This window comes from Halichoerus grypus, chromosome 12 (genome assembly GCF_964656455.1).
Source record: "Halichoerus grypus chromosome 12, mHalGry1.hap1.1, whole genome shotgun sequence".
Classification (NCBI taxonomy): Eukaryota; Metazoa; Chordata; class Mammalia; order Carnivora; family Phocidae; genus Halichoerus; species Halichoerus grypus.
This window is the reverse complement of record NC_135723.1, coordinates 53,191,424-53,216,461: the sequence shown is the minus strand read 5'-3', so window position 1 is coordinate 53,216,461 and position 25,038 is coordinate 53,191,424. Positions and strand designations below refer to the sequence as shown.

The following is a 25,038-nucleotide window of genomic DNA, read 5'->3' as shown; positions in this document are numbered from 1 at the left end:
AATTAAAAAAAAATTTTTTTCCAAACCTTTCTGTCTAAACTGATTAATGATAAAAAGTCTATCTCCTTCTTTTTAAGACCCACATAGGCAAGATGTTCCCTGACACTTCATATTACTCCCTAGATCTTATAAGCACTGGGCACTGTGAGAGGCTAAAGAGGCAAAAAGGCCAATGTAAAACCCCTGTGGCCAAGAATCATGTCATCTGAAGGAGATAGATAAAAAATATAAGCAAAAAAAGGATAATGTTATAGCCAATTTTATTTTCAACAGCAAATAGAGATATAGCACTTCTTAGCACTTCTCAGCCTGAGGAATTTTGATTTCCTTTTATTAGCTATTGAATGTTTCCTCCCACTCACTCAAACCACTTATATCTCTTGTGGATTAAAATCATGTGGAGCCTGTCTCTGAAAAATGACTTATTTTTAGTAAGTGAAGAGTAAAAGAATTGTTGACTTATAACTCAGCCAGGGCCCTGACACCCAGGTTACATGTTTCTGCCAACTAAGTAAACAGAAGCATAACAGAGCAAGGGCTGTGCATTAATCACACAGTTATGTGAGAAGAAAGCTCCTGTGGAGGAATATGGAAACAGTGAGGGTGGGTACAACCTCAGTATGATAGCACTACTCTGAAAGCCCCTGCATTGGAAAGGTGTTCCAAAGAGTTAAGGATCCAAGCTACCCAAAGGGCATCCTATAGCGATCACAATTTGCACTACCAATCATCATTTTGAAAACACAATTCAAGAGCCTAACATACTGTGAACACACATCAGCAATGATAATAACTAGAGCATTCTTGAACTGGAAGACATTACCTGTTTTTTTTTATTGTATACTCAAAAAAATTAAGATAAACTTTACATTTTCTAATTATTTCTATATTTCAACATGGCATGGAATGCACAAAGAAATTTTAGATACACTATAAAGTAAAAATCTAGAAAGGATAATTTATTATGGAATATTATATTCTTGATTCTAGAGTAACTTGTATAACACACTAGGCGTAGGCTATATATGTGACGAGTCTTAGTCATTATCTATGTTCAATCAACAAGACGTCCAAGATTACTTTCCAACAAGTCAGCAATGTGTACTCTAGGGACTGTATTCCAGCGTAGGCAATATATGCTAAAACACTTAGAGTTTCTGGAACATAGCTGGTGTTGAGTAAAAATTAGCTTGCTTTTTCTTTTCCTGATGGTAAAATGATTGTAAGTAAGACTATCAGGTTTTTTGAGACTAGTAAATCCATTTTTTCCCTATAATTCAATAATTATACTAGAAGTAAAAAAAATACAATAACATTATGATGCATACATAGTTGGTATGTATTTTCTCAATCATCATAACTATATGAGGTAGATATTATGACTACCCATATTTTATAAATGAGGAAGCCAAGGTACTGAGGGATTAAATAACTTGCTCAAGGCCACATAGCTGGCAAGTGCTGAGGCCAGGATTTGAACTCAGGCAACCAGATGCCAGAGTTTTTAATCAACCATCATGTTCTACCTCCCATTTAACTGAAGCATTATAGTTGAGTCTCATTACCTGTGTCTCTTGCTTCAGGACTTGTTACCTCAAATCCTTTTGGAAGTAGCTTTTTGAGATCCCTTAGTGATCACCATTAATTCTATCATCTCATGATTTAGAGACCCCCAAAGAAGCCCTAGCCAATCTAATTTAAAGAGAAATAGGCAAAAATACATATCTGTTCAGAAATCCAACAGATCTTTAGGTCAGTATTTATCATTAAGAATATAAATTTAGCTTTGAGCAATGAATTATTTACAACCATTGAAGTCAGCAACACATAGAACATTCTTTTCAATTGGAAGGATGTCAAGTAATCAAATAAAATACAGATTTTATGCATACAAAAAGACCACACCTGATTCCATAAATACCTCTACCTCAAACGAGGTTTCAAAATAGTTATAAAAAACAGTGCAAGTCTCAGGATGCTTTCTAAGCCTTAAAAAGTCTTAGGACAAAAACCAGGTAATAAGAGTTAGGCAAAAGTACACATTAGGAGTCCCTTAATATAGACAAAATTGAAACTGGGAAGGTATTTATAAAGAAAAGGCCCAATATCTTACTCTTCTTTTTCCCCAATTTGAAAAAGCAAAGATAAGAGGCAAAAAGAATGCTAAAGCATGAAGAGGAAAAACAAACAATGAGCTGAAAGGGATTGAGTTGAATTTATGGGCAAATTTAATAACATCTGCTGAATAGCTCAGAGTTTCTGTGTGTGTCTTTGAACGTGTGTGTTTTTTGAAGCATCAGAGTTTCTGGTTTATAAATTGGGGCATTCTTATGGGCAGAAGCTACTTTATCCAAGAATGTTACTGCCCAGCTATTCACATAGCTAATGGTAGGCAGAGCATTAATGTCTAGTATTAACCTTCAGGATATTGGATTAACAGTAACCACTGGTTAAACTGGCTCCTGGACTTGAGACTCCACCAAAAGCACACTATGAACCTCTAGAGACGAAGTTCAAAGCAGTATTTGGAAAAGTTATATATATTCTTTTGTTCAAAACATTCAGACATTGAGGATACACTGTCAAAAATTCCTGGAAATTGAAAAAAATAAATTTCCTTGAATGTGGAAAAACACAAATGAGCAGAAATTGTCAATAAGTGTGAAATATAGTATTAGTTAATTAAAATCCCACCTAATTCCATCAAATATTTGAGGAAAGGACATGAAGTGTTCATAAATAAAAAACAAAATTAAAGTATAACTTTAACTTGAGTGAGTCGTGCAGGCATTAAATGGTTTTATGATCCCTCAAGTATATTTTTGTTTTTCTGGATTAAGGAGAGTCTCCAATGATCTCTGACAGACTTTTGAGCAGAGAATGTCAGGCCCCAGCTGCTTCAGAGCATCAAGTTGCTATGAGAAACCTTGCACTTGCTTTACTGAATTTTGTAGCTTGTAGTTCCCCGAAAGCAAAAAGGCCTAGGAATTTTTTTTTTCTTTCTCAAAGATTTTATTAAAGGTCTTTACAGATTAAAATCCAGTCTCCAGATCCAGCTGCCAAAGAGGCCCTGCTATGCTGTGGGTACTGACTGTGGCATAGCAGGCGGCCCTGGCTTCCCCACCCTTCTGTTCCGAGATGGGAGTGGTGGGCAGTATCTCACCTTTGGGTTCCACAATGCTCACATGATCCGGCAGGGGCTTCTTAGAAGGCCAAGTACTTTTGTTACTAGGCAGCCCTCTGAGCACTATTGCTAAACGTCACAAGATGTAAAAACTGGCTTTGACGACTCAGCTGGAGTGACAGTAATTCTATTTCTGAAAAGAAATGACCTTGGCAGGAAGCTATTTCCTTCTGCACAGGGAGCTTTGGTGACAGAAAGTATGGTGAAGGGCTCCAAATGAATATTAGCTTTCAGGGAACCCAATACACTGCAGCCTCCTGAAAGAATTTTAGAAGTGCAGATCTCAGACATTCCTGCCACTTGCCCCCAAGATTCACTTCTCAAGATTACTACTTGATCTACCTAGTTTTAGTTATTTCACAGGTGGGATTGATCATCTGTGTATGGCAGGCCAACCTGCCTCAATTCAGAACTTTTCTGATGAGGACAGAGAGATTGGCTGCTTTCAGAAGCATGGAGTGAAAAAACTTCAGCTATGCACATGGATGAGAACTAGAGGAATTAACTCCTCCTTTTAAAATATGTTCCCTGAGATATTGTAGCTCTTAATTCTTCTCAGGTTTTATATGACCTCTCAATCTGATCCTAAAACACTACATTATACATTTTAAAAAAAGATTTGTTAAGATAAATACAAGGAGAAAGGAATCCTGTTTTCTATTTTCAAACAACAATTTTGAACTTGCTCCTATTAGAAAAATATACCGTAAGCACTCTGATGTTAGATGCTGCTTAGAACACAAAAAGCATGCTTTTAAGGGATCAAAGGAAAGATTGTGTCAAGAAATTGACTTGAAAAACTAAGTTGGAATATTTAAAAATACATTTTAAATAAAATAATAAAAAATCAACTAAACACTGACCTGATATAACATGGCTTTAAATGCCAAATGTCTTAATCTCATGGTTAAAATTTCCCCTGCTCTGCCATAAAATAATCCCTGGAAAACAAAAAGAAAATCTGTATTTATTCTTAATTCTCTTTTCTATTTCTCTGTAACATTTAGTCACTACATTTACTTATTTATATTTTATTTATTATATTATTATTTTTAACTCAGAGAGGATGACATAAAAAATAATCATGTTCAAGATTGTTTAATCCATTAAAAGCTTACCTGAATGAAATAACTGACAAAGCAAATAACACCCAAAATGACAAATATCATGGAATATATCTCAGCATCATGCTTTAATGTGGTTTTATCATTATTTTCAAACATCTGAAAAGGAATAGATTTTTTTATCAGGTGATTGGAAGAAAATCCAGAAGAAAGAGAAAAAACTGCAATGTCTATCAGGAATTTTGAATGGATTTCAACATAAGAATAAGATTATATATACATTTTTGGGGAAAAGAAGTGCACCACCATTCTATCCACTACATTCATTACACATGATAAAAAATGACTTGCTGTCAAATTTCTCACTTAAGCTATGTAAATATGAGATCAGACAATGAGTCTTCTATCTGCTATTATTATCACAGTATATTTTCAAAGAATTCACCAGTTTGAGTTACTATTTCTAATAATTGCTAATAACTTAGGTTTCTTAATATTCTTCTATTTAAAGTACTACCTGCAATGTGAGACCTTTATACATGTCCCTAGAAATTGTTCCTAAAATTAGTAATTATACATATATTGGCATCTATGTTGACAAAGCGTAGCTGTGCAAATCTGGGAGACTGAAGACTTAACGTGACTGTGTTCTTGAATCCATCAACTCTCCTGAGTCCCTTGGCACAATCCCAAGCTCTTGTTATTTCCTCTCCTTGAGCTGGCTGGTAATAAAAAACGGCCATTGTTCGGACTAGTTGAAAGAAGAGTAGTTGTATTTGTCTATTTTATTGCTTCAGTGCTTTGGAATGCTGATACAGCACTAGAGTCGAAATTAGAAAACAAAGTAATTTCTTTACTGATTGCCCAGTCAACAAGGCCCAGCCAAGACTTCACAATAGAGGCTGGCTTATCCCCTGAGAATGTTAGTTAACCTTCCTATCATGGATCCTACACTATGGGTGACCCACTGCAAGTCCCAATTTCCCCATTGCTGGGTCAAAGTACAACAGGTTTGTTCTCTCAGGCTATATTTTGTTTAAAATTGTTAAAAATATTAGCAAATTAGCTTTACTTACAGTTATGATTTTTGCAAAGATGATGGAAAATACTGGATGAACAGTTCCATTTAGAACAGCAGCCAATGTCCCCAGAACCACAGAAAGCCATTCAGACTTGATTAATTTAAAAATTTTAAACAGAGAAACTTCAGGAAGACTTGTCTATGAATAAAAATACTTTGGTTAAAACCCCAGTTTGAGAGCATAATGGAACCTAGAGAAGTTAGCCAATTTTAAACAGATTTGTAATGTAAAATATCAAATATAACAAGTGGCAGAGTAAAAGTAGAATATTTCTTAGAAAAATTTCACCACCCACATGACTTGATGTCCTCGACATGTAAATCTTACCCCAAAGTGACTATTTGTGCAATTTATCCTTTCGGTATTTCACTGTTACTGTCATTTAAAAAGTACAGATTAACTCACAAATTCTGACAGCTAATACTCACAGAAGAAATGATAGGCATATTTTCTTTATTCCTAGATGGAATATTATACCCTAGGATAAGACAAAAGGAACTAAACATAGACCAAAAGTAAAAATTTTACTAGCATTTCAAGCTTGAAAGTTTTCCAGTTTCATGACTTATTTTCAGAAACATTTTTTCTAATATCTTAGTTTAAACTTGTTTTGGGGTTCCTATTCACAAGTAAAATTCTGCAATATCTGAGCATATTACTTTAAGTCACCAAGCCTCAGTTTCTTCATCTTTCCAAGGGGGATGATATCAGCTCCTATCATCTCAGATTATTTTTATTATTTTTTAAAATATTTTATTTCTTTGAGAGAGACAGAGAGAGAGAGAGCACAAGCAGGGGAGAGCACAAGCGGGGGAGAGGGAGAAGCAGACTCCCCATGGAGTAGGGAGCCCGATGTGGGGCTCAATCCCAGGACCCTGGGATCATGATCTGAGCTGAAGGCAGCCGCTTAACCAATTGAGCCACTCAGGCACCCATCGGATTATTTTTAGAATTAAGTTTAACTCGGTATTACTGTAGAAGAAGGATTATATTATGCAAAAATCCCAGGTTTTATACAGAGAAAGCAAAAGGCAAGTAACTATTCTGGTATCTGTCAGCTCTTTCTGGGATGTGTGGAGGGTGAATGGGGAGGTAGCAGTCATGATGATCAGAGGATAAATAATACGATAATGATTTCTCCTTGCTCTTGTAAACATATGTAGTGGATTTATTTCAGAAACCTAAAAAAATCTTGTGAATAACTTTGTTGTGAGTAATTACTTTGACTAGTAGAAAGCAAACTACTAGGCATTTCATATATTAAAACTTCCTCTTGACATTCACTCTTGAAGTAATGACATTTATGAACCTAATAAGAGAATTCTTCAGGAACGACTACAAAATAGTTTGTAATTCTTGCTTTAATACTAGTCTGGCAACTGTAATATAAACTCTATTGTTTGAACAATAGAGCTTTTAAAATTCTAAAGCCTTCATAGTCTATTTTCAGGATGCGTAAACCACAGTTATATTGGGTTACTTAATAATTTGACTATTTATTATCTTTCCTTCTGAAGTTTTCTGAAGATCATCATCACAAAAAGCCTTACTTTTCAGTTAGGTGACTGTTCAAAACAATATACAGAAATTTAAAAAGTTGCATACCAACTCTTTGTCAAGCACTGAGCACAGATTTTCTGTCAAATTCTTTATAAAATTATCTCATTTTGTAATGAAACTAAGACTTAGTGTGTCCCAGGACATAACATCAGTAAATTAGAGACAGTAAATATAGGCAGGCTATCTCACTCCTACAGAATAATGTAACCTTTTATCTTTGGAAAAACATACAATAACAGGTTAAAGAAATGGGTATTACTTAATGTTATAAAGATAGAAAAGGATAAAGTAAGACAAAAACAAAATGAAAAATTTCAGTAAGATCACGACAGTTTCTGTGCTCCCTAAATATGTTTCAGGTTATAGCATGTTTTAAGAGAATCTGATATAAAAATATATGAAATTATAGATATTTTGTAAAGAGATACAAAAGGGCTTTAAAAAATTAAAAAACGGGCACCTGGGTGGCTCAGTCAGTTAAGAGTCTGACTCTTGATTTTGGCATAGGTCATGATCTCAGGTTTGTGAGATCAAGCCCTGCCTCTGGCTCTGTGCTCAGTGGGGAGTCTGCTTGAGATTATCTCCTTCTTCCCATCCCGCTGGCCCTCCTCCTGCTGCTGCTCTCTCTCTCTCTCTCTTTCTAAAATAAATAAATAAATAAATCTTAAAAAAGTTAAGAAACAAACCCTCCTAAAGAATTTTAAATTTCATATATTTTAGAGCTATAATGAATTATTATTGTTTTCATACAGCAAGCTGTATATATTTAAAATGTACAACTTGGTAAGTTTAGATATAACTATACACCCATGAAACCATTAGATAATGAGCATATCCATTACCTCCAGAAATTTTCTACTGCCTTTTGTAATCTCCCTCTCCCACACCTCTCAGCTGCCAATCCTCTTCCCCTACAATCACTGACATGCTTTCTGTCACTACAGATTATTTTGCATTTTCTAAAAATTTATATAAATGAAATCATAAAGTGTGTATTCTTTTTCATCTGGCTTCTTTTGTTCAACATAATTAGTTTGAGATTTATTAATAATATTGTATAAATTAACATTTCATTCATTTTTACTGCTGAGCAGTATACCATTGTATGGATATGCCAAAATTTATATATCCATTCACCTGTTGACATGAATTTGGCTATTACAAATAAAACTGCTATGGATATTCAAATTCAAGACTTTTTGTGGACATATGCTTTCATTTCTCTCAGGTAAATACCTAGAGATAGAATGGCTGGACCAGGCAGTAGGTGTATGTTCAACTTTTTAAGAAATTGCCAAACTGTTTCCCAAAATGAATTTACCATTTCATATTCCCACCAGCAAAATGTGGAGTACTGGTGGCTTGACATCATTGCCAACACTTGCTAGAGTCAGTCTTTTTAGATTTTCACCATTCTATTAGGTGTGTCATGATATCTCAATTACAAGTTTAATTTGCACTAATGACTAATGACGTTTGGCATCTTTTTGTATGCTTGTTTCCCATATGCACATCTTCTTTGGCAAAATGTCTATTCAAATCTTTTGCCCATTTTTCATTTGGATTGCTGGTATTCTTATTGTGCTTTGGGAGTTCTCTGGATATTTTGGACACAAATCCTTTATCAGATATGTGACTTACATATATTTTCTCCCAGATTATGGCCTATCTTTTCATCTCTTAAAAGTGTTTTACAAATAGCAAAGGTCTTGATTTTGGTGAAGTCTAATTTGTAATTTTTTTCTCTTTTATGAATTGTGCTTTTGGTGTTGTATCTAGGAAATCTCTGCTAAATTCAAAGTCACAAAGATTTTCTACTGGATTTTCTTATGGAAGTTTTCTAACTTTAGGTTTTATAGCAAGGTCCGTAATCCATTTTGAGTTAATTTTTATCTGTGATCTGAGGTATGGATTGAGGATGATTATTTTGTATATAGTTGTATAGAGGTATAGCATCATTTCTTGAAAAGACTATACATTCACTATTGAATTGCCTTTGGACTTTTATCTAAATACAATTAACCATATATGTGTGGGTCTATTTCTTAACTCTATTCTGCTCTATTGATCTATTTGTTTATTTTTGTACTAGTGGCACTTTATTTTGATTACTATAGCTGTATACTAAGAATTGAAATTAGGTAGTACAAATCTTCCAACTTTGTTCTTTTTCAAAGTTGTTTTGCTTATTTTTTCCTTTTGATTTTCCATTTAGAAATAGTTTGTCAAATTTTACAAAAAAGCCTGTTGAAATATTGATTGGTATTGTCTTGAACCTGTAGATCAGCTTGGGGAGAACTGACATCTCAATGATATTGAATCTTCTTATTCATTCTTACTCTTGATATACATGGTATATTCCTCATTTAGCTCTCCTTTCATTTTTCTTTGTGATATTTTATATATTTCAGTGTGTGGATCTTATAATTTTTTATCAAATTTATCCCCAAGTATTTCATATTTTTGATACTACTGTATATGACATTATTTTTAAAATTTCAATTCCTATTTTTTATTTTTGTATATTGATCATGTATTCTGCAACCTTGCTAATAAGCTCAATTACCTGTTTTAATACCTTTTTTGAGGTGCATTCCATAGGATTGTTTACATAAATAATCATGTTATCTCTGAATAAAGACATTTTTATATCTTTCTTTCCTATCTGGATTCTTTTTATTTTCTGGCCTTATTGCACAGGCTGGAACTTGGCACAATGTTGATTAAAAGTGGTGGGAAGTGTACATCCTTGCCTTGTTCTTGATCTTAGTCTTTCACCATTGAGAATGATATTAGCTGTAGATCTTTTGTTGTTGCCCTTTATCAGGTTGAGACAATTTCTTTCAATCCCTAGTTTGCTGAGAGTTATCAGGAATAGACAATGCATTTTGTCAAATGAATTTTCTGCATTGACTGAGATGATTAGTTTTTTCTTTTAATTTTTTTAATAAGAGGAATTACATCAATTTCTTTTTTTGTTTGTTTTTTATAGATTTTTATTTATTTTTTGACAGAGAGAGAGAGACAGCGAGAGAGGGAACACAAGCAGGGGGAGTGGGAGAGGGAGAAGCAGGCTCCCCACTGAGCAAGGAGCCCGATGCGGGGCTCGATCCCAGGACTCCGGGATCGTGACCTGAGTTGAAGGCAGACGCTAAACAGCTGAGCCACCCAGGCGCCCCTTACATCAATTTCTTAGATAAATCCTACTTGGTGATGATGTATTATTTTTTTATATAGTGTTCATTAGATTTACTAAAATTTTGTTAAGAATTTTTCCATCTATGTTCATTGTTGGATATTTATCTATAATTTTGTTTCCTTGTAACATCTTTGCTAATTTTGATATCAGAGTAATGTTGGTCTCATAGAATAGGAGCTCCTTCCTCTTCAATTTTCTGTTCGGTATAATTCACCAGTTAAGCCAACTGGACCTGAAGTTTTCTTTAAGGAAAATGTTTTCACTACAAATTCAATTTCCTTTTAACAGATGTAAGATTATTCAAGCTATTAATTTATTCTTTTTAAATTAATTTATTCTTGAGTGGGCTTTGGTAGTTTGTGTCTTTCAAAGAATTTGTCCATTTCATCTGAATTGTAGGATTTATTTGCTTAAATGTTTTAAGATTATCTTATTATTCTTTTAATATCTGTAGAACCTGTAATGATGTCACCACTCTCATTCTTGATATTGGTAATTTGTGTCTTTTTTCTTAACTTGTTCAGTCAGTCCAGTGGTTTTTCAGTTCATTGATGCTCTCAAAGAACCAGCTTTGGATTTCATTAATTTTTTTTCTTTATTATGATTTTCTTCCTTCTAGTCTCTTAAGGGATAACTATTAATTTGAGGTCTTTCCTTTTTATATAATATAGGTGTTTAGTTGTATAAATTTCTTTCTCAATACTACTTTAAGTCTCATCTCATATATTTTTTTAAAATGAGTTTTAATTTAAATTCCAGTTGGTTAACATGCAGTGTAATATTAGTTTCAGGTGTACAATATAGTGTTTCAACACTTCCATACATCACCTGGTGCTCATCATGACAAGTGCACTCCTTAATCCCCATCACCTATTTAATCCACCCCCCCCATCACCTCCCTGGTAACCATTAATTTGTTCTCTATAGTTAAGAGTCTGTTTCTTGGTTTGCTTCTCTCTCTCTCTTTTTTTTCCCTTTGCTTGTTTGTCTTGTATCTTAAATTCCACATATGAGTGAAATCATACAGTATTTGTTTTTCTCTGACTTGAACCTATAGATCAGCTTGGGGAGAACTGACATCTCAATGATATTAAATCATTAGCATAATACTCTCTAGCTCCATCCATGTCATTGCAAATGGTAAGATTTCATTCTTTTTTATGGCTGAGTAATAGTCCATTGTGTATATTTACCACATCTTCTTTATCCATTCTTCAGTTGATGGACACTTGGGCTGTTTCCTTAATCTGGCCATTTTAGATAATGCTGCTATAAACATCTGGTGCATGTATCCCTTTGAATTAGTATTTTTGTACTCTTTGGGTAAATACCTAGTAGTACAATTGCTGGATCACAGGATACACTTTGATTATGTTTGGTTTCATTTTCATTCAGTTCAAAATACTTTTTAATTTCTCCTTTGATTTCTTCTTTGATCCATACATTATTTAGAAGGGAGTTGCTTAGCTTCCACATATTTCAAGATATCCAGGCCACTTTCTGTTCTTGATTTCTTTTCTTTTTCTTTTTTTATAAATGATTTTATTTTTAACTAATCTATACACCCAACATGGGGCTTGAACCTACAACTCTGCAATCAAGAGTTGCGTGCTCTATCAACTGAGCCAGCCAGGTGTCACTCTGTTTTTGATTTCTGATGTTATTCTACTTTGGTTAAGTAATATATTTTGCATTATTTGAATTTTTAAAAATATATTGAGACCTGTGTTATGGCTTAGAATATGGTCTATCTTGGGGCACCTGGGTGGCTCAGTCGTTAAGCGTCTGTCTTCGGCTCAGGTCATGATCCCAGGGTCCTGGGATCGAGGCCTGCATCGGGCTCCCTGCTAGGCCAGGAGCCTGCTTCTCCCTCTCCCACTCCCCCTGCTTGTGTTCCCTCTCTAGCTGTCTCTCTCTCTCTCTCTGTCAAATAAATAAAATAAAATCTTAAAAAAAAAAAAAAGAATATGGTCTATCTTGATAAATGTTTCAGATGCATTTGAGAAGAATGTGTATTCTTTTGCTGATAGGTGGAGTCCTTTATAAATGTCTATTAGGTTAACCTGGCTGAGAGTGCTATTTTTTTTTTTTTTTTAAAGATTTTATTTATTTTATTTTATTTTTTTTATTTTTTATTTATTTTTTAATTTTTTTATTGTTATGTTAATCCCCATACATTACATCATTAGTTTTAGATATAGTGTTCCATGATTCATTGTTTGTGCATAACACCCAGTGCTCCATGCAGAACGTGCCCTCCTCAATACCCATCACCAGGCTAACCCATCCTCCCAACCCCCTCCCCTCTAGAACCCTCAGTTTGTTTTTCAGAGTCCATTGTCTCTCATGGTTCTTCTCCCCCTCTGATTTCCCCCCCTTCATTCTTCCCCTCCTGCTACATTCTTCTTCTTCTTTTTTTCTTTCTTAACATATATTGCATTATTTGTTTCAGAGGTACAGATCTGAGATTCAACAGTCTTGCACAATTCACAGCGCTTACCAGAACACATACCCTCCCCAGTGTCCATCACCCAGTCACCCCATCCCTCCCACCCCACCCCCCACTCCAGCAACCCTCAGTTTGTTTCCTGAGATTAAGAATTCCTCATATCAGTGAGGTCATATGATACATGTCTTTCTCTGTTTGACTTATTTCGATGGCTGAGAGTGCTATTAAAGTCATCTATATCCCTGCTGAATTTTTGTCTACTTGTTTTATCAATATTTAAGAGAGGTATTGAAATCTCTGAATAAAATTGTGAATTTTTATTGCTCTTTTCAGTTCTTGATAAATTGATCCTTTTAAAATTATGAGGAAAAAAAAAACCTCTTCATTCCTGGTATTTTTTTTTTCTCTGAAATTGACTTTGACTACTATTTAAAGTCATAGTCTACCTTCAAGTAATATTGCATATCATTTAGGATCCTTAAAATAGAATATTTCCATTTCTCCCTGCTAGTTATTTGGCTATTGTTTTTACACATTTTTACTTATACTTCTGTTATAAACCTTATACCATAATGTTATTTTTTCTTAGAAAAGTAAATTATTTTAAAAACATACTTAAAAAAACATTATTAGGGCACCTGGCTGGCTTAGTCAGTAGAGCATGAAACTCTTGATCTCAGGGTCATGAGTTCAAGCCCCTTGCTGGGCATGGAGCTTACTTAAAAGAATTATTAATCATTTTTAACCATTATTATATTAACACATTTATTTATTTACTATTTTTGATATTTTTCATTCCTTTGTGTAGATTCAGATTTCCATTTGGTATCACTTTCCTTCTGCCTGAAGGCCTTCATTTAACATTTCTAGTAGCCAGATCTGCTGGTGATAAATTATTTTAGCCTTTTTTTCCCTGAAAAATTCTGTACTTTGCCTTCAATTTTGATAAATATTTTTCTGCATGTAGCATTTTAATTTGAGCTTTTTTTTCCCTTTTAGTTTAAAGATATCACTCTATTGTCTTCTGGTTTGCATTGTTTCTAATGAGAAGTTTGTGATTTTCTTATTTTTCCCCCTTATATATATTATGCTGATTTTCTCTGCTTGTTTTCAATTTTTCTCATTTCAGGTTTTAAGCAATTTTATTATGATGTGCCTTCACATAATGTACCTTATCTTTCTTATATTTGGAATTTATTAAGCTTTTTGGATCTGTGAGTTTTTAGTTTTCACCAAATTTGGGAAAAAATTTCATTGTTTATTCAAATGTTTTTGCCTTTCCTTTGGAACATATGAAATACAGTTATAATAACTGTTTACTTTTCCTACTAATTCTACCAAGTGTGTCATTTCTGGGTCTATTTCTATTGATTTAGTTACTCTTCATTTTGGGAACTATTTTCCTGCTTCTTTACTTGTCTGGTGATTTTTGATTAGATGCCAGACACTAAATTTTACTCACTGGGTTTTTTTGAATTCTTTTTTTTTTTTTTTAAGGATTTTATTTTATTTTTTTAAAAGATTTTATTTATCTTGTGAGAGAGAGTGAGCACGAGAGGGGGAGAGGCAGAGGGACAAGAAGACTTGTTGCTGAGTGAGGAACCCAGCACAGGGCTCTATCCCAGAACCCCAAGATCATGACTTGAGCCAAAGTCAGACACTTAACCAACTGAGCCAGCCAGGCACCCCAAAGATTTTATTTTTTTAAGTAATCTCTACACTAAACATGGGGCTTGAATTACAACCCTGAAAACAAGAGTTGTATGCTCTACCAACTGAGCTAGCCAGGTGCCTCAGTATTTTTGAATTCTTATATATATTATTGAGCTTTGTACTGGAACACATTTAAATTACTTGGAAATAGTTTGATCCTTTTGATGTTTGCTTTTAGGTTTTGTTAGTTGGGTTCAGAGCTGCATTTAGAATGGGGCTATTTCTACCCTTTCCACCCCACCTCCCAGGGTAATATTTTCCTTAATATCCAACTCTACGATCCATGAATTTAGAAACTGCTCACTCTGGCTCATTTAATAAGAATTACTCTTAAACTGGTGGTTACCAGAGGGGAGGGATGGGTTAAATAGGTGATGGGGATTAAGGAGTGCTCTTGTTCTGATGAGCACTGGGTGATGTATGAAGTGTTAAATCACTATATTGTACACTTGAAACTAATATAATACTGTATGTTAACTAACTGGAACAGTTTTAATAAAACTGTTTTTTTTTTTTTTTTAAAGATTTTATTTATTTATTTGACAGAGAGATAGAGAGACAGCACAAGTAGGCAGAATGGCAGGCAGAGGGAGAAGCAGGCTCCTCACTGAGCAGCGAGCTGGACGTGGGGCTCGATCCCAGGACCCCGGGATCATCACCTGAGCCGAAGGCAGCCGCTTAACCGACTGAGCCACCCAGGCGCCCCTAATAAAACTGTTTTGAGACAGTTTTAAAATAAAAACTTAAAAAAGAATAAGAACTACTCCTGACCCTTTGTGAGCCTTTGTGAAATGGTTATTCCTTTCATCCTTTCTGGTAGATCTTTCCTCTGTCTTTGGCAGTTTTCTCAATAAATGTGCTGATCAGTACTCAGATGAAGACTCAATGGAGAACCTATGGAGATCTCTGGAACTCTGAGCAGTTCTATTTCGTTCTTTGCTCTGAGGATGCTCCCTAATTTGGCTTCCTGTGTTCTGCATGTGTTTCCCTTCTAGCTCTGAGGCTTAGAAACAACCCAGGCAGTAACCTGGACCAATGATAAGATTCTCCTCATTTGTTTCCCTTTCCTCAGGGATCATGATCTTGTTCTGCCTGATGTCCAATGTTAGAAAACTGTTTCACATGTGTTGTTTTGTTTTTAGGTGTTTCAAGCAGAAAGGTAAATCCAGTCCCGGTTAACCTACCTTGGCTGGAAGCAGAAATCTCTAATTTCATCTGATTTTCACAGCAATTGACACAAATGATCTCTTCCTCTTTTTTTTATTTTTTATTTTTTAGGAAACAAGGGGAAATTACATTTTTTATTTATTTTTTAAAAGGTTATTTTATTTAAATTCAATTAATTATCATTTAGTGTATTATTAGTTTCAGAGGTAGAGTTCAGTGATTCATCAGTTGCATGTAACACCCAGTGCTCATTATTATATCATGTGCCCTCCTTAATGCCCATCACCCATTTACCCCTCCCCCAACCCCCTCCCTTCCAGTAACCCTCAGTTTGTTTCCTAAAGCTGTAACACTTTTCTTCATCAGCTTCTATGACACTACACTTTCTTGGCTTTCCTTTTATTTTCCAGTCATTCTTTAGGCTCCTTTGTTGGCTACTGCTTCTCTACCTGAATTAACATTTTTCCTATCTCAGCTGCTTCTCCATCTATAATTTATTTCTCATTAGACAGCTTTAATCAGGTCCATCAGGTCCATTACTTAACCACCATCATCTCTTCCCTACCCTGTTCTCCTTGATCCCACTCTGGTTCCCAAATACCATTCTCCACACAGCAGCCAAATCAGATAAATCAGTTCATGCACTCTTCTGAATAAGATTCTCTTAATGCAACAGTTCTCAACCTGCTTTGTGTCACGAACCCCTTTGGAAGACCGGTGAAGTCTGAGGATTCCTTACCAGAAGAATTTATAACAATGTGCTAAATAACCCATAGGTCTCAAAGAAAACCAATTAATTGAAATACAGTATTCAAAATATTTAACAAAAAATTCAAAGTTGTGGTAGTTATGGTTGTGCTTCATTATTAGCACATTAAATAACAAGATATAATAGTGATGAGTGTGAAGGTATTCTAACATATCTATAACAACTATAATGTGATATCAAAATTTCTGTGATTTTTAGGGGTGCCTGGGTGGCTCAGTTGGTTAAGCATCTGACTCTTGCTTTTGGCTCAGGTCATGATCTCAGAGTCATGAGATCAAGCCCAACATCGGCTCTGAGCTCAGTGGGGAGTCTGCTTGAGATTCTCTCTCTCTGTCTCTCTCTCTCTGCTGTTCCCCCGTTCATGTGCACTCTCTCTCTCTCTCTCTCAAATAAATGAGTAAATCTTTAAAAAAAATTTCTGTGATTTTCATTGGTGACATCATAGGCACTGGTAATACTAATGTAGTTTATTGTTTATATTCATAATTAAATTAATTTTTTATCAACAATAGGTGGGGAAAAAAGTTACGATATTTTTTTTATATTCAGGATAGTTGCCTTTGAATTCTATCCAGATTTTCCTGTGGGTCATGAACCACTGGCTAAAAACCCCTGATGACTTTCTGTTAGAGTAAGAAAAGAATCTAAAATTGTTATTGTGGTCTACAGGTGCTACCAGATCTGGTCCCTGAGTATCTCACACACCTCTCTGCCTATCCCTCTCTTCTTAGTCACTATGACCCCCAACTCCAGGCCATTATATTAGCTATTCCCTCTATTTAAAATAATACCATCTCTGTCTTGGTTACTGATTTATTACCTCTTGGGTCCAAATCTACCCTTTTGCCTTATAAACATTTTTCCTCTACCAGTTAATAAGATGTCAAGCCCTATCTGTTGAGGGTACTGGAAAAACATTGCAGGAGGAGGGAATTTTTCTTCCTGTTCTTTCTGGGGTGGCTTCCTGGGAAGGCTCCTCCAGGATAAGCTTTTCTCTCCGCTGCTCTGCTTGCAGTTTTGTCGGAGTAGGTGCCTGCTGAGTACAGTTTTCTCCTATTTGGCCACTAAGTGCTTTCTCCAGTTCTTGGCTTGGCCAGGAGAGGTGTAACCAGGGGACCCAGACAGCATTGGCCTGTGTTTTAGCCAGATTACAAATGCCTGCAAAGGGCAACCTCTCCAGCTTCTGGTTCCAACAGTGCCCCATAGCTTCTCCTAGCACCTAATGAGTTCTGGCATCAGGACAGATTTCCAGCAAACTCCACCAGTGAGGTACCTTAGCAACTTCTCTACCATCCGGTGAACCAAAGCTGTGCCCTCTGAAGTAAGGCGTGAATCTCAGCCTTGACTGGGGGAGAAGAATGAGGACTCTTCCTTGGGTCTCTATGTCAACCTCAGTAGTGGTTGCTACTTTTATCTGCTACCTCTGCATTCTTTAGTGTTCTCTTAATTTTCACTAGCCAATTCCTGTTATGCCCAGAGGAACTAGAAAAAGAAGAACAAGTCCATTCTTAAAAAGTTTTCTTGCCCCCAAAATGACCTGTGACATAAATGGTCTTATTTGAGGGCCACTTTCTTAGAGCATCACAGTGATATTACAGTGAAGTTTGGGAAAGACTGATGCTTTTGTACACTTAGTATTATAGTAATATTTTATCGTAAATTCTAAATATTACAAGAATTAAATAAAAATTAATTGAAGAACATGTGGATAAAACTTGTTGATAGTTAAACCATTACCTCTTTATATTGGATGGATTCCTCAGACTTGTCAGGAAGGTCTGACTTGATGCTATTCATAGAGCACAGAGGAACTGAGTTGATACTTTTTTCAGTAGACATTGATTCCATCTGTTCATCAGCTTTTTTAATATCCTTAAATGAAGAATTTACATGTTACTATTAGAAAAATGTTTTCAAAATTCAAAAGACTTTTATTAAGCATCCCTCTAAAACTGCATTGCCTCTGATACTGAAAGTCTATATTCCTGTGCAGCTCTTACTGAAGTTTTCAGGCTTGATAGAGAGCTAATAAGTCCAACTTATACTAAAATGTTAGTGGGTGACAATAGCTTGTTGTGCCTTCTTTTCCAAAGACCCGTACAATTAGCTGGAGAAAACAATGCCTTAGTTCAAAACAATTATTCCATTAGTAGGGACAGATTTTAGTAAAAAGAGCTTTATGAGGGAGATGACTCAAAGATACTCTTTCTGACTCCTTTTTCCTAGCCTTTTATGGAGCTTATAAATTTATAACATATAGCTAGGCACTTAAATGTGATGCTGGCCCTGGGCCTGAGAGAAATCTCAGGAGACAATAACACTTTCCAGGCCTGCAACTGCGGCCCATTCCAAACTGTTCAGAAAGCCAAATCAGTAGGATCAGCTCCTAGAGAATAAGAAATCCCAGAGACAACAACTTAAAACAAAACAAACAAAACAAAACTGTTTAAATCACAGGGTAGGATGAAGTTCTAAACCAGATTGCTCTAAGTCTAGTTTTTGCTTTTCTTGCTACTCAAAGAAATGAGACCAAATTTCGTGAAATAAAGGAACTATATATTTTCTGCTCATCTCTATGTGGTGTGAGTAAATCTGTGGCTTCCCCATGAAGAGACGGGGAGGGGAGACAGAAAGCCTTAGGTGGATTTAGGTGCAAAGGAGAATATGCACATGGAAAGCTTTCCAGTGACTGTGATTCTTAGACGAGCTTAACAACTGTTAATCAGGCATCTCAAAGTACAGTAAACTTTAACCAGCCTTATAGTAGCCTATCACCTTTAATCAGACATTATTCTATGCTATCACTTTCTCTTTTTTTTCTATAAATTTCTCTACCAAGAAAGAAATCTTTTACTTGGCTTTTTTCAGGAGCTATTTACTTTGTGGCAAGTTTAAAATAAAATTTTGACCTCTTCTCATAATAAATTTTTCTAAGAAGGCCGAGAAGGCTGCTAGACAAAATAATGATGACAGGAAGTTTTGGTATATATCTATCTATACCTGTTTTTATTTAATTTTCATGTGAAAAATCACTAAAGGAATAGGTCTGAAAATAATCACGTATGACTAAAGGAATAGGTTTGAAAATAATCATGTAGGTTCAAGATAAATAATTACAGCATTAATCTTCATGGTTTGAACTTCTGTAAAAAGTTTGATTGGATAATGCTAATATTAGTAATATAATAAAATTTAGCATGCCAACAATGATTCTAAGCACTTCACATGAATGACTCATTTAATACTCACAGTAATTCATAAATAAGCTACTATTATTTTCCCCATGTTACAGATTGGAAAACTGAGGCACAGAGAATTTAAATAACTCGCCTAAGGTCCTAAAAACTATTAAGTGGCAGAGTCAGGATTTTCAAGTTAACAGTGTCTCCAGAGCCCATAATCCTAACCACTGCTATGTTTCCTGGGATTGATTCTCTTAGCAACATTAACTTCTTAGTACTTATGATCATCATGGATTCTAATAAACTGATTCATCTGGACACTATAGGCATGGTGGCAAATACACACTTCTAGAGTTTCAGAAATGAGTTACTGTCTATGTAGATATCATGGATTGTTATATTTACTATGCAGTACCCAGAATATCATAGCTGTTCACTGAATATTAAAAATGGTATTGTTTTATCAGAATGAACATTATTTTAGGTAATGAGAGACTACTAATCCATTTTGAATACTGTGTTTTAAGTATTTGTACATTTATACCACAAACACTCCATTTTTATTTTCCTTACATTGTGAAACTCTTTAACCTAAGACCTAATAATAGAGTTTTTTGTTTAGTTATAATGAAAAATAAAGACATGTTACTTCAAAGAGATCTGAGTGTAGTGGTTTTAAAAAAATCTCAAAATAGGGTTAATTTAACCATAGCTATTTTCTTTTATTATTGTACTTATTAGTTCGAAAATATTGAACTTCATAATTTCATAAATTATTAAGTCTACTCTGGAATGAAAATCATGCAAATTCAACTGGCATATAACAGCTAACTTTTATTTTTAAAGGAAAATACGGCCTAATGTGAAATAAAATTGGAACTGGCAGTTTTTGAATCAATATAAGATTATATTTTCAAAGTTTTTTTTTTATTATCACTGCTTTATAGCAGATGTTTAAAAATAATTCATTCTAGCATTGTAGAGAAAGCTAGGGTTTTAAATGTGAAGTTTCAAGTTTGGTGAGGAGATGGAGGGTCATAACTTTCTAAATTTCCTAATTTGTGAAATATTATTTATTAAGTTTTAAATTTTAATTCCACTATGGTTAACATACAGTGTTATATTAGTTTCACATGTACAGTATAGTGATTCAACAATTCTATACATTACTCAGTGCTAGTCATGATAAGTGTACTCTTTAATCCCCATCACCTATTTAGTTTACCCTCCCCTCCCCCCCATCCACCTCCCCTCTCGTAATCATCAGTTTGTTCTCTATATTTAGAGTCTCTTTCTTGGTTTCTCTCTCTCTCTTTTTTTACTTTTACTTATTTGTTTTGTTTCTTAAATTCCACACATGAATGAAATGATATTTGTCTTTCTCTGACTGACCTACTTCACTGAGCATTATACTCTCTAGCTCCATCCATGTTGTTGCCAATGGCAAGATTTCATTACTTTTTATGGCTGAATAATATTCCATTGTATATATACACCACATCTTCTTTATCCATTTATCACTCAATGAACACTTGGGTTGCTTCCATAATTTGGCTATTGTAAATAAAGCTGCAATAAACATAGGGGGTGCATGTTTCCCTTTGGATTAGTGTTTTTGCATTTTTAGGGTAAATATCAAGTAGTGCAATTACTGGGTCAGAGCGTAGTTCTATTTTTAACTTTTTGAGGACTCTCCATACAGTTTTCCACAATGGCTTCACCAGTTTGCATTTCCACCAATAGTGCATGAGGGTTCCTTTTTCTCCACATCTTCACCAACACTTGTTGTTTCTTGTGTTTTTTGTTTTAGCCATTCTGACAGGTGTGAGATGATATCTTATTGTAGTTTTGATTTGCATTTCCCTATGATGAGTAGTGTTGAGTAGCTTTTCATGTTGGCCATCTGATTGTCTTCTTTGGATAAATGTCTATTTATGTCTTCTGCGCATTTTTTAATTGGATTTGTTTTTTTGGTGTTGAGTTGTATAAGTCCTTTATATATGAAATAATAATATTGACATCAAAAATATAATCAGAAAGTTGAAAAAGTAATATAAACTGCAAAGGGGTGAGATTTGTTGTCTGTACATGACCCCTTGAAAAGAAGACTGCCTTCCAGGTCAAGAGAAGAAGACTGGGCCAGAAGGAGGAAGTTAGCTACAGCCTAATTCCTATAATTTACATTAACGTGTTCTAATGAAAAAACTATGTGAGATCACCTGGCATGCAGAAATGTGGATCCTAAAAAAAGGAATTTGCCAGAGTGCCTCCAGCATTTTCATGCCTCCTTTTGAATGGGTACCATAAGCTTTCTGATCTACCTGAGAGGATGTGGTTTATATACACATACATTTGTGTGTACATCCCTTCATTCAGCAGGCATTTACTGAATGTCCACTGTGTGTGAGGCACTGTGTTAGGTGATTCTGACACAATAAAGTAAGTCAGAGTGAAAAAAAAAAACCTCTTCTGCCTGGTTTCTAAGAAATTCCATGATTTGGCTTTCTAATATAACTTTTTGATTGTTCTCCCAACATTCATCTTTACTCATGGAAGGAAGGTTGTTCTTTCTGTTTGTTGCACACCAAGTTCCTTCTTACCTCCGTGGTGCTGTTCCACCTACGCAGACTTCTCTCCCTCTTCTAACTCCCACCTTCCAGTCTTCAAGACCTCTTCATGAAACCTTCCATGGGTAATCTAACTCCCCTTCTCCCCACCAACTTTGGTTATTTCTACATTTTGTAACATCCGTATGAAAGATTCTGCATTTTGCCTCTGTAGCTAAGTTTTCAGTATTTAAGTAGGGATTATGTGTTAAATTTGTGTTCTCATAAAAAGATGACAGTATATAGAGTTAGACTGTTCTGGATCGGCCATGTACAAGCTTTGAAGCCTATTTGCAGTGTGCCTGGCAACTATTAGGTACTATGTACTCGTTAATTCTTTAATTTTCATTATATTATCTAGCACAATGAAGAGGATATTAGTCACATTGAATTTCTTCATTGAGGAATTATAAATAAACCTTGGTTGCTTTGTGAAAACTAAGATTATGATTCAGGACTTCTGTGGTATGATCTCTGAAAAGTTAAAAAAAAACCCTGCTAACATAGCATTATGTCACATAAACATACCTGTGACATTGCAAGTGAATAATATAGACCTTGCTTTGCTATTAGTTCAGTATGTGTTCCTTTTTCCACCACCATCCCATCTTTCATAGTCACAATGAGATCTGCACTTCGAATAGTGGAAAGTCGGTGTGCTATGACAATTGTAGTCCGACCTTTGCTTGCCTACAAAACAGTAAGTATAGAAAATAAACATGAAATTAATACAGATAACAAACTCTGCAATATTCAAGAAAGCTTATTGTAGTATTATTTTATTGCTTTTAAAGATTTATTTATTTGAGAGAGAGAGAGTGTACACATAAGTAAGAGGGAGTGGTAGGGAGAGAATCTCAAGCAGATTCCCCATGGAGCACAGAGCCTGACACAGGGCTTGATCTCACAACCCTGAGCCAAAATCAATAATCAGATGCTCATCCAACTAAGTCACCCATATGCCCCTGTAGTATTATTTTAAATATCAAGGTGAACTTACCTGTGAATATAGAAATTTGGACTTTAATAGATTAGGAAGGCCAAAAAATTAGCATAAAAAGAAAATCAGAAAGTTAATTGGATACTAATTTGGTGGATTTATAAAATTATAGTATCTTGAACTAGACAGGAAACTAAAGATCATTTAATCTGAGCTATGTAATAGTTGCCTGGTTATTAGTAACTAAAAGTAATTCAGTACCTTAAACTCACTATTTTCTTCATCTCTAAAATGGGGCTATTACTTAACTAGTGGGGTATGAATTCAAGGTAATATATGTCTTCACCTCTTTTAACAAGTATCTTACAGATGTGGAAAAGTACACATAAATGTATAGATCAACGCATTTTGACAAACCAAATACATCCACATGCATAGTATCCAGATTGAAAAAAGGTCATTACCAGCACCCTGAAACTCTTCAGGCTCTCTTCAGTCATTGTTACTGCTCATCCACACCAATAGTAATCACTATCTTGACTTTAAATAGCATAGATTAGTTTTGATTTTCTGTTGCCGGTAATCACTATCCTGACTTTAAACAGCATAGATTAGTTTTGATATTCTGTTGTATTTTATATAAGTGGAACCATGCAATATATACCCTTCTGTGTCTGTGAATTTTTGTTCAACATTATGTTTTTTGATATTCATCCATTTTGTTGTATATAGTTATAGATCATTCATTCTTATTACTGAGCAAAATTCCATTTGTATATATCACAATTTATTTATCCATACTATTGCCGATTGGCATTTGGATAGTTCCAGGTTTTTTTCTGTTATGAATAGATTCCTATACATTTTTACTGGATGAACACATGTAGAGAATTCTTCTAGTTATATACTGAGAAGAGCTGCCCAGCTTTTTTAGGTTCTACCAAACAGCTTTTTAAAGTGGTTTTCCCAATTTATAAACTCCCAAAACTGCAGGAGAGTTATGGCTACTCTATATTCTAACACTTGGTACTTTCTGTCTTTGTCTGGTAGGTGGGTACTATCCTATTGTGGCTTTATTTACATTTCCCTGATGACTGAGAAAGTTGAACAACTTTTCATATGGTTGGTGACAATTTGGATATTCTCTGTTGTGAATTGTCAGGTTTTGCTTGGTTTTCTGTTGGAACTCTCTTATTCTTGTTAATTTTCAGGACTTGTTTATATATTCTATATATGAGGACTTAGTCACATACTATTACAATGATTTCCACCCCTAAATGGTTGTCTTTCCACTCTCTTAATGATATCTTTCTGAATAGAATTAAAAAAAATTTTAGTGAAGTGCAATTTATCAACTTTTTGCATAATTTATGTATTTTGTGTCCTATTTTAAGAAATCTTTTTCTACTCTAATGTCACATAGATGTTTTCCTATCTTTTACCTTACTATGTTTATCATTTTGTCTTTCATATTTAGATCTATAATTTATCTGGAATTGACTTTTGTGTGTGATGTGAAGTAGGAATCAATGTACATTTTCCCATTTGGTTAAACAAATGTCCTAACAGCATTTCCGAAAAGACCATTCTTACTTTATTGCACTGCAGATTTGTCTTTGTCATTAAATCAAGTGACCGTTACTTTGTGTCTGTTTTTGTATTCTGTATACTGTTCTGCTATTCAGTTTGTCTATTATTGCACCAATGCTATACTGTCTTAACTACTACAAATTTAAAACAGGCCTTAATATCTGTTAATCTGAGTCTTCCAGCTTTATTGCTCCTCTACAAGACTGTCTTGACTATTCTTGAAATAATGTATTTTCTATAAATGCCTAGCACAATAATGGATACTTTTGGCATACTACAGGCACACTAAAAATTTTCTGGTGCTCAAGAACTGATAGCTAATATTATTACTATTAGTAGTACTGCTATATTACTGCTATTTCCTTTTATAGTTCTTATTTTTATTCTTATCCATTACAGAAAAGGAAATTGGGAGTTCAGAAAATTTAAGAAGCTTTCTTAAGGCTCAGTCAGTCACTGGAAGGACTGGTACTAGAATCTGGTATGGTGTTCTCTAGTCTCTGAAAAGGGTCACTCCATGCAGATGTACTTGA

At 34.7% G+C, this 25,038-nt stretch overlaps 1 protein-coding gene across 1 annotated transcript in view; it reads right to left on the bottom strand.

The window, feature by feature from the left end:
* ABCB5 (ATP binding cassette subfamily B member 5) overlaps positions 1-25,038 on the bottom strand; it is a 119,497-nt gene that overhangs the window by 39,141 nt on the left and 55,318 nt on the right. The window contains exons 14-18 of the mRNA XM_036113142.2: positions 22,504-22,665; positions 17,925-18,059; positions 5,325-5,468; positions 4,303-4,407; positions 4,048-4,125 (exon numbers count right to left, since the gene is read on the bottom strand). Of these exons, the coding sequence (XP_035969035.2) occupies positions 4,048-4,125; positions 4,303-4,407; positions 5,325-5,468; positions 17,925-18,059; positions 22,504-22,665 (624 nt within the window). The remainder of the gene's footprint in view (positions 1-4,047; positions 4,126-4,302; positions 4,408-5,324; positions 5,469-17,924; positions 18,060-22,503; positions 22,666-25,038) is intronic.